We start from the raw sequence: 9803 nt of genomic DNA, 5'->3' as shown, positions 1-9803 counted from the left end.
TAGGGTTAGGGTTAGTTAGGGTTAGGGTTAGTTAGGATTAGGGTTAGTTATGGTTAGGGCTAGTTAGGATTAGAGTTAGTTAGGGTTAGGGTTAGTTAGGGTTAGAGTTAGTTAATGTTAGGGTTAGAGTTAGAGTTAGTTAGGGTTAGAGTTAGTTAGGATTAGGGTTAGTTAGGATTAGGGTTAGTTAGGGTTAGGGCTAGTTAGGGTTAGGGCTAGTTAGGGTTAGAGTTAGTTAGGGTTAGGGTTAGTTAGGATTAGGGTTAGTTAGGGTTAGGGCTAGTTAGGGTTAGAGTTAGTTAGGGTTAGGGTTAGGGTTAGTTAGAATTAGGGTTAGGGTTAGGGTTAGGGCTAGTTAGGGTTAGAGTTAGTTAGGGTTAGGGTTAGGGTTAGGGTTAGTTAGGGTTAGGGTTAGTTAGGATTAGGGTTAGTTAGGTTTAGGGCTAGTTAGGGTTAGAGTTAGTTAGGGTTAGGGTTAGGGTTAGGGTTAGGGTTAGGGGTGGGGGAAGGGTATCTTTTTTTCTTCACAAATGTAAATAAATCCAATCTGTTTCTTAAACGAGAGACATATTCATACGGCACAGAATGTTTTTACCTCAATAGACGTCATTGATTGGTTTAAATTGCAGAAATTGAAGAAAAAACAACAACAAATATCTGACAAACTATAGAATTTTCTCAATAAAGCCAAGAGAAAAAGATGTTTTATAAACACATTCTACCAGTATACGAAGTTTAAAATTTTTTAGTTACCTAGAAATTATGTTAAAAACTGCCGTTCAGACCGAAAAAATCCTGTTTTTTTATTTTTTCTTCCTTTCAATTTTCCTTCGTCCTTTTTTCTCTTTCATGTCTTTCTCTTTCTATCTTTCCTTTTATGCTAATTTTTCTCTTTCTTTCATTCTCTATTTCTTTTCGTCTCTCTTTCACCCACTCCGTATTTCGTTCGTACATTCCATTTTTTTATCTTCTGTGTTCAGTTATTTTATTCCACTTGCTTTTTATTTCTATCTTTCTTTCTTCTATTCTTTCATTATTTATTGATTTCCTTCTTTCATTCCTTTTCTTCCCAATTGATGGATGGAAGCACTCCGTCGGTTACGATGATGAGGGTTCCGGTTGATCCGAATCAACGGAACAGCCTGCTCGTGAACTTAACGTGTAAGTGGCTGAGCACTCCACAGACACGTGTACCCTTAACGTAGTTCTCGGGGATATTCAGCGTGACACAGAGAGTGACAAGGCCGGCCCCTTGAAATACAGGTACAACAGAAGCAGGAAGTAAGAGTGAGAGAAAGTTGTGGTGAAAGAGTACAGCAGGGGTCACCACCACCTCCTGCCGGAACCTCGTGGAGCTTTTAGGTGTTTTCGCTCAATAAACACTCACAATGCCCGGTCTAGGAATCGAAACCGCGATCCTATGACCACGAGTCCGCTGCCCTAACCACTGGGCCATTGCGCCTCCACTCTCTTCCCAATTACCAACAACCAGTCTGCAGATACAGAAGAAAATTTTACAAACGTGGACAAAGATTTTATTTCAGTTGCTTTTTTCTTTATCTTTCTTTCTTCTATTCTTTCATTCATTCCTTCATTATTTCATTGATTTCATTCTCTCATTCTTATTCATTATCTTTCTTTCATTCCGTTTCTTCCCAGTTTACCAACAACCAAAGGATGCATTCGTATTCGCATCGATTGGCGGAAAAGAGTAAAGACGAAGTAAAGTGCAAAAGAGTGTTCTGTTAACCTAAAGACAAATGGTAATTCTCTGCTACTAAGACACATATTTTAACATTTCACAACTTTAATCCTTACCGTTACTTTTTCATTTTTTTTTCTTGCCATCCATTTTGTTTTTATTTCTTCCTTTCAATTTCCAATTTCATTCGACTTTCTTTCTGCCATTCAATTTTCGTTCTTTCTTTTTCCTCTTTCATTTCTTCCATCTCTCTCTCTCTCTCTCTCTCTCTCTCTCTCTCTCCTTCATTCTTTCTCTCTTTCTGTCTATTTATCTTTCACTTTCTTTCATTCTTCTTACTCTCTTTATTTTTTCTTTCTTTCTCTCAATCTATTTTTCAATCTCTTGTCTCTCTTTCCTTTTTTCTTTTTTTTTCCTTCTTTCCTTCATTTTTTCTCTATTTTTCTTTTTCTCTTTCGTTCAATGTTTTACATATCTTACCACTCTCTCTCTCTCTCTCTCTCTTTCCTTTCTTCTTTCTTGCCTTTTTCACTCATCCTCTTCTTCCTCTACCCTCCTCTTTATTTTTCCTTTCTTATTTTCATTATTTCTGTCTTTGATAAGGCCGTGAACTTGCAGAATCGTTAGCACGACGGTCAAAATGCTCAACAGCATTTCGTCCGTCTTTACATTCTGAGTTCAAATTCCGCTGAGGTCGACTTTGCCTTTCATCATTTCAGAGTCGATAAAATAAGTACCAGTTAAACACTGGGGTCGATGTAATCCACTTGCCTCCGCCCACGAAATGGCTGGCTTTGTGCCAAACTTGAAACCGTTATCTCTGTTTTCGAAGTAGTAAGCCGACAGAATCTTTAGCATGGTAGATAAGACGTTCAGCAGTATTTCTCCTAGTTTACATCCTGAGTTCGAATCCCATCAAAGTCAACTTCGCTTTTCTTCTTTCTGGGGTCGATGTGATCTAATAGCACCCTCCCCTCCACCACCCAAAATTTCATGACCTTGCAGGTGAGGCCCAGTTAGAATTTCATTCTGGTCGAGTAGCCCATCCCGCTCAAAAGGTCCCTGAATGAGGGTTGTTTAAGGATGTTGAATGAAACAGCCATGTTTCCAAAGGGGAATTATTCAAACCCCAAAGAATCTCAACACATGGCTATGATGCTCCCCCACTACTTCTGCTCGTGGTCAGAGATGCACGTATCGTCAGCCACTAAGGGACATGCTCAACTGGTTAAGGTCAAACAACTGACAAGCAAATCTGTGGTATTGAGCAGAATATTTGCTGTAGCCCATCTTTTATACCAAGACAAAACAATGTACATGATAACACTTGCAATCAGTTAAGATCAGAAGCCATGAGAGCCACTGCCTGGTACTGCATCAGGGCATTTATTATTATTATTATTATTATTATTATTATTATTATTATTATTATTATTATTATTATTATTATTATTCTATGTTTGACTTTTGCTTTATATTTGTACAAGTTGGCTCCAAGTCTCACCCAGAGACCTCAAGAGACAACATGTTGGAAGTTTGTGTTATTGTTATGCCTAGTGTGCCATATATTTGGTTTTGTATTTAGTGTTGTACTAGTGAATGTCTAAAAAAAACATACGAAAATTATGTTTGTTTTAAAACTTGAGATTACATAGAAAGTATTTTGCGTAGGATATGGGCAGTTCCCATGAGCATTATCTTTTGAATTTCTGCCATTTTTGGGGTTTCCTGGTATCTGAGCTAGGTAGCAATCAGCCTCTTTTGCTATCATTCCCAGGATACCTATGATAATAGGTATTGTTTTAGTCTTCAGGTTCCACATTTTGCTGATTTCTATTTCAAGATCTTTATATTTAGTCAGTTTTTGGTATTATGATTATTATTATTATTATTATTATTATTATTATTATTATTATTATTATTATTATTACTTTTTTTTCCTCTTTCAAATTTGCTTCCATTTCTTGCCGAGTGTCTTCCCGACTCCTAGGGCAAAGAAACTCATAGTATACATTGGTAGGCCATTACACTAAACTCAATAGTTCGTTCATTTTTTTTTTTAAGTTAAATTAAAATACATGGGTAGTAATAATTCTCACATCGACAATGCTCTTCTCAATACGTGTGATGTACCAGTTAAGACAATCTTTTGCACTTCTTGCAGGGATGGTAAGCCAGGGATCATTCTCATATAATTTTCGGTTCCCTTCTTGATCACTCCTAGTGCTCCTACGATCACTAGTATTGTAACCGCCTTGAGATACCACTTTTTCTCAATTTCAGTGAGTAGGTCTTTATATTTTCTGAGCTTGTCAAACTCTTTCGCTGAGATATTATGATCACAGGGGATGCTCATGTCGATCAATAAGCAAACTTATTGTTTTGGTCTTTCACACAATATCTGGTTTATTGGCTTTGATGGTTCGGTCTGTATGTACTGGAAAGTCCCACAGAATGGTTACATTTTCTCCTTCAGTTACAGCCTCAGGGTGGTGATTATACCACTTGTCGGCAGTTTTGATATTGTAATGCCGACTTATTAGCCAGTGTAGATATTGGCCAACTCTGTCATGTCTTAATTTATACTCCACTGGAGCTAAGACTTTACATCCAGAGATTAGGTGGTCCACTGTTTCAATCATGTCGTTGCAGAATCGGCATTTTGGGTCTGCTCCATTTTTCATCACATTGGCCTGGTAGATCCGGGTTAATAGGCTTTGATCTTGAGCAGCCAGGATGAAACCTTCGCTCTCTGCTTTTAGCCCTGAGCTCCGTAGCCACTGATGGGTTTGCTTCTGGTCAACATCAGCTTGTTTGCTGCGGGCCCCATATTTGCCGTGCAGAGGTTTCTCCTCCCACCTATCAGCCAATTGCTCGTGCGCTTTTTTCATTGCCATTATTTTCACCTTTTTTGCAACAATAGTTGCCATACTTCCCTTGGGTTGTTCAGTTTGGGTATCCTGCACGAGATCAATAGCAAATTTTTGCTTTCCTTTATGATAGAATGTTATTATTATTATTATTCTGTTTGACTTTTGCTTTATGTCTGTACAAGTTGGCTCCAAGTCTCACCCAGAGACCTCAAGAGACAACTGGTTGGAAGTTCTGTGCCATATATTTGGGGTTTTTTTTTTGGGGGGGTGTTGTACTAGTGAATGTCTAATACATAAAAATAAAATTTAAAATTTAAAAAAAAATTTTTAAATAATATTATTATTATTATTATTATTATTATTATTATTATTATTATTATTATTATTATTATCGTTATTATTATTATTATTATTATTATTATTATTATTATTATTATTATTATTATTATTATTATTATTATTATTCAGTAGTTTTATTTTTATAGCGTGCTTTCACTTCACTACCGAGCACAGCTCTGTGTGCCTTGGGTATGTGCTGTGATTTGTTGTGATGCTCTGATGGTTATTGTATGGAAAGTGTTCTGCGTAGGATGTGTGCAGTGCCTAGTAGTGCAATTTTCTGTATGTTATATGTGTTTGTAAGTCCTGGTGTTTTTGTTATGTATTTGTCTGAATATTTTTTTATCATGCCTAATGCACCTACTATGATAGGAATTGTTTCTGTTTTCAGATTCCACATTCTAGTTACCTCTATTTCCAGGTCTTTGTATTTTGAGAGTTTCTCCATTTCTTTTAGAGACACGTTGTCATCAGCCGGTATTGATACATCAATTAGAAAGCATTTTTTTTCTTCATGATCTCTGACAACTATATCTGGTCTGTTGGCCTTAATTTCTCTATCTGTGTGTATCGGCATATCCCAGAGTATGGTTGCTTTCTCGTTTTCTGTGACCTTTTCTGGTGTGTGCCTGTACCATCTTTTTTCTGTTGTTATTCTATAATGTTGGCATAGCTTCCAATGTATGTAGGTTCCAACTCTGTCATGTCTGTGAATATATTCCTTCTTAGCCAGGACTGGGCAGCTAGAGATAATATGATTTATTGTTCTTGTCCATCTCCACATATTCTGCAGTTACTTGTAATATTTCTTTTCATTACATGTTTTTGGTAATTTCTGGTGGTGAGGCTTTGGTCTTGTGCTGCAATTAAAAATCCCTCTGTTTCTGCTTTGAGTCCTGAGCTTCTCAACCATTGCTGGGATTTTTCTTTGTCTATTTCTTTTGCGTTTAGTTTAGTCCAGTATTTACCATGAAGGGGCTTTTCTTGCCATCGTTTTATCATGGTTCGTTGCTGTTCTATTTTTAGTTTGGATTTCATGTTTTATAGCTTTTGTTGTTTCTTCATCTTCTTCTTCTTCTTCATGTTTATTAGGTAGTATGATTTCTTGTTTGTATTTGTCAGCTTCCTTAAATACTGAGAACAGTTTTTTGTTTTGCTCGTGTTTTGCCGCTATCTGGATCAGTTTTCCTTCCTTCTGAAGTAGGTATTTTTGCAGTCCTATGGTGGTTATTTTATAGTAGTTTTCCAGCTGTATAAGGCCTCTACCACCTTCTATACGTTGTATATATAGTCTTTCTATGTCAGATTTTGGGTGATGCATCCTAGATCCTGTCATTATTTTTCTTGTTTTCCTATCTATTTTGGTCAGTTCATTTCGTGTCCAGTTAAGGATATTGTAGCTGTAACTTATAACTGGGACAGCTAAAGTGTTGATACCTATTATCTTGTTTTTAGCATTGAGCTCTGTGTTTAGTATTGATCTAACTCGTCTATAATATTCTTTTTTTATTTTCTCTTTCATTTGTGTGTGTTGTGTCTTATCTAGTTCATGGATTCCTAAGTATTTGTAAGTTTGGCTTTGGTCTAATTCTTTTATTTCATTGGTTTTATCTAGTGTGATGTTGTTACTCTTAACTAGTTTTCTCTTTTCATGGTTACTTTGGCGCATTTTTCTAATCCAAATTTCATATCTATTTCTTGGTAAATCCATGAACTGTCTTTAATAGTGTTTCCAGCTGTTTGTCATTTGCAGCGTATAGTTTTAGGTCATCCATATAAAAAGGTGGCTGATCGTTTTGTCGTAACATTTATATCCGCATCCAGTTCTATTTAGCATATCAGATAGAGGTGACAGTGCCAAGCAGAAAAGGAGTGGAGAGAGCGTGTCTCCCTGGAATATTCCTCTTCTAATGGGGATGTCTTTGGTTTTCATGAGTCCCTCTTTTGTTTGGAGGTGTAGGACTGTTTGCCATTTATTCATAGAGTGCTCTATGAATTTTATGATTGTTGGTGCTACTTTGTTAATGGCTAGTGTTTCGAGGATCCATGTGTGGGGGATGCTATCAAACGCCTTTTTGTAGTCAATCCAGGCCATACTGAGGCCTTTCTTCTTTCTGTGGCTGTCTTCAGTTATGGCTTTATTAATCATTAGTTGATCTTTACAGCCATATGAGCCTTTGCGGCATCCTTTCTGCTCTTCTGGGAACAGTTTGTTTTCGTCCAGGTGCTTGTTCAGCCTTTGTGATATCACTGCAGTAAATGCCTTGAACATAGTAGGGAGGCAGGTTATTGGTCTGTAGTTTTCTGGTTTTTCTGTTTCATTTGATTTGGGAATTAAGATGGTTTCCCCTCGTGAGCCATTCAGGCATTGTCTCTGGCTCTGCTAGTACGTTGTTAAAGTTTTCAGCCAGCTTTTTGTGCATTCCTGTTAGATATTTCAACCAGAAGTTGGGGATCTTGTCATGCCCAGGTGCCTTCCAGTTGCTTAGTCTTTGCAGTGCCTGGGTGACCTCTTCAGTTGTTATGGTGGTCCAAAGTTGTTCAGATGCCGAGTTTGTTATTTTGATACTCCTTTTTTTTGGTGGTTCGTTCGCCGACCATATTTCTCCCCAGAATTCTTCCAATTCTTCTGCCGTTGGTGCTGCAGTGACTTCTATTTTATTTTTGCCCAGTTCTTGGTAGAACTTTTGGGGTTGGAGTTGAACTTTTTGTTTTCTTCAAAGAAGCGTTGGCGTTTCTTGTACCGGCGGATCCTTTGTGCTTTGGCAAGGATATCTTGCTTCAGCTTTTCTTTTATTCAGGCAAATCTTTCTCTGTGATGTTATATTTGCGGAGTATTTTTGTTCTCTTTTTGTTGCTCAGTAGCGTTGATTGTTTGCTGATTTCATTAAGAATCGACAGGTCTTTTCTAATTTTTTTTATTTTGCTTTGGATGTTATTTATCCACAGGGTTTGTTTTGGGTGGTGGTACTCCTGTTTGGGCGGGTTTGGGTGAGTATCCAGCTTCTTTTGTGGCTGCAGTGGCTGCTGCGTATATTAGGTTATTTAGCTCAGTGATATCACTTTTTTTATTCAGTGGCTATCAGTTCAGTGACGGCTAGGTTTATGCTGTTTATAATAGGTGTTGTTATTTTGTTTATTTTGATTCTTGGGAGGTATGGTCGGTGGTCCATTTTGAGCTCTGTGGTTTTCAGTTCTTTTATTATTTTATTTTTTATATTATCATAATCATTAGGCTCCCCTTCGTTGTTTACATCGTGTTTGTTGGGAATGTTGCGTTTGTCTTCGTGTTTTACAGTTTCAGTGTTTATATTATTGGGCATCGTTGTGTGGCTTCTATCTACATTTTCCTGGTGTATGTTTTCTTTTAGGTGTTCTATTTCTATTTCTGATTTTTTTTTTGTGTTGAGAATGTATCTTCGTACGTTAGCTAATTTATTAGGGTTCATTGCTGTATCCAAGTCTATATCTCTATTATTTTCCTTCCATATTTTATATGTATGTGTTGTTGTATTTTCATTTTTGGGGTAGAGTACTGCTGTGAAGTATGCGTGTAAGATAGAAATGTATTCCTCACGTGTCCATTTACGTCTTTTGGGTTTTATTTGCGGGACATGAGGTACAACGTCCGGCCCATTATTTTGACGGTCGTCATTTTCGTAGGGTACCGGTCCGTTTATTTCTGTTGTCACATTATTTCGCACGTGTAGTTTTTCGTACATTTTTTGTTGTAAGTTTAATGTACGTACCGCTCGATTGTTATTCTTGAGTTGAATAGTATCGGTGGCATTTAATTTCTTCGTAGTTCCTTTGTACATGGTGTTTGGGGTCGGGGATGATCTTGATGTTCTATGCATGTTTACATGTGTTGCATTGGAGATGATATCGAGTCAAAATACATCATTTCGTTTCGAAAATAGTAATAAATTTCAATTAGTATTACTTACTCGGATACAGTCCAATTCTTTGTTAGTAAAACTTTGGCTCCATAGGATGTCTTTGTTTTCGATGTTTGTGGATAGATTTCGGAGCTCTGAATTTCCTTCTTACATCTTAAACGTCCCCGGTGTTCTCAACGGTTATTATTATTATTATTATCATTATCGTTATTATTATTATTATTATTATTATTATTATTATTTTAGGTTTTAACTTCTATATTGCTTTTTATTTCAATCATTTCCCCCTGGGTCTCTCGCATCTTTCTTCCTCTCTCTGTCTTTCATTCATACAGTCTGTCACTGACCTGGGTCTTGTTTTCTATCAAACTCTAAACAACGATTTGAACTCATGAAGCACTCCGTAATTAAGCAGTGCTCCCACTGCCAACCTTAATAATCTTTTAACAATAATCTATCTTTTGTGTTAATTTTTGATTTTTCTCCTTTTCATTTACTGTAGATCCGTAACATCAGGACCTTAAAAATGGGTCCAGTTAAGGAGGATGAGAGAACAAAGAAGGTTTGATGATTAAGGGACGTTGCTTGGCTGACAGAAATGGTCTTCCTTGGAGAACCAAAGAAAATTAACTCCAACGAAATAAAATTATACACTTTTATTTATAAAATAAAGATTTTCTGATACCTTCAGTCCTAACTAATAATTGGTTATTTTATTTTACTCTTTTACTTGTTTCAGTCATTTGACTGCGGCCATGCTGGAGCACCGCCTTTAGTCGAGCAAATCGACCCCGGGACTTATTCTTTGTAAGCACAGTACTTATTCTATCGGTCTCTTTTTGCCGAACCGCTAAGTTACGTGGACGTAAGCACACCAGCATCGGTTGTCAAGCAATGCTAGACACACAAACACACAACACACACACATATATATAATATATATATATATATATATATATATATATATACGACAGGCTTCTTTCAGTTTCC

The 9803-nt window shown here is 36.9% G+C and overlaps 1 protein-coding gene across 1 annotated transcript in view; it reads left to right on the top strand.

Annotated features, from left to right (window-relative positions):
• The window catches only part of LOC118768310 (kielin/chordin-like protein), a 19386-nt gene extending 10005 nt beyond the window's left edge, over nucleotides 1–9381 (top strand). Inside the window, exons 4-5 of the mRNA XM_036514517.1 lie at nucleotides 1660–1711; nucleotides 9316–9381. Of these exons, the coding sequence (XP_036370410.1) occupies nucleotides 1660–1711; nucleotides 9316–9381 (118 nt within the window). The remainder of the gene's footprint in view (nucleotides 1–1659; nucleotides 1712–9315) is intronic.
• Nucleotides 9382–9803: the final 422 nt, after the last annotated feature.

The sequence above is a fragment of the Octopus sinensis genome, linkage group LG28, assembly GCF_006345805.1.
Source record: "Octopus sinensis linkage group LG28, ASM634580v1, whole genome shotgun sequence".
Classification (NCBI taxonomy): domain Eukaryota; kingdom Metazoa; phylum Mollusca; class Cephalopoda; order Octopoda; family Octopodidae; genus Octopus; species Octopus sinensis.
This window is presented reverse-complemented; position numbering and strand designations above follow the sequence as displayed.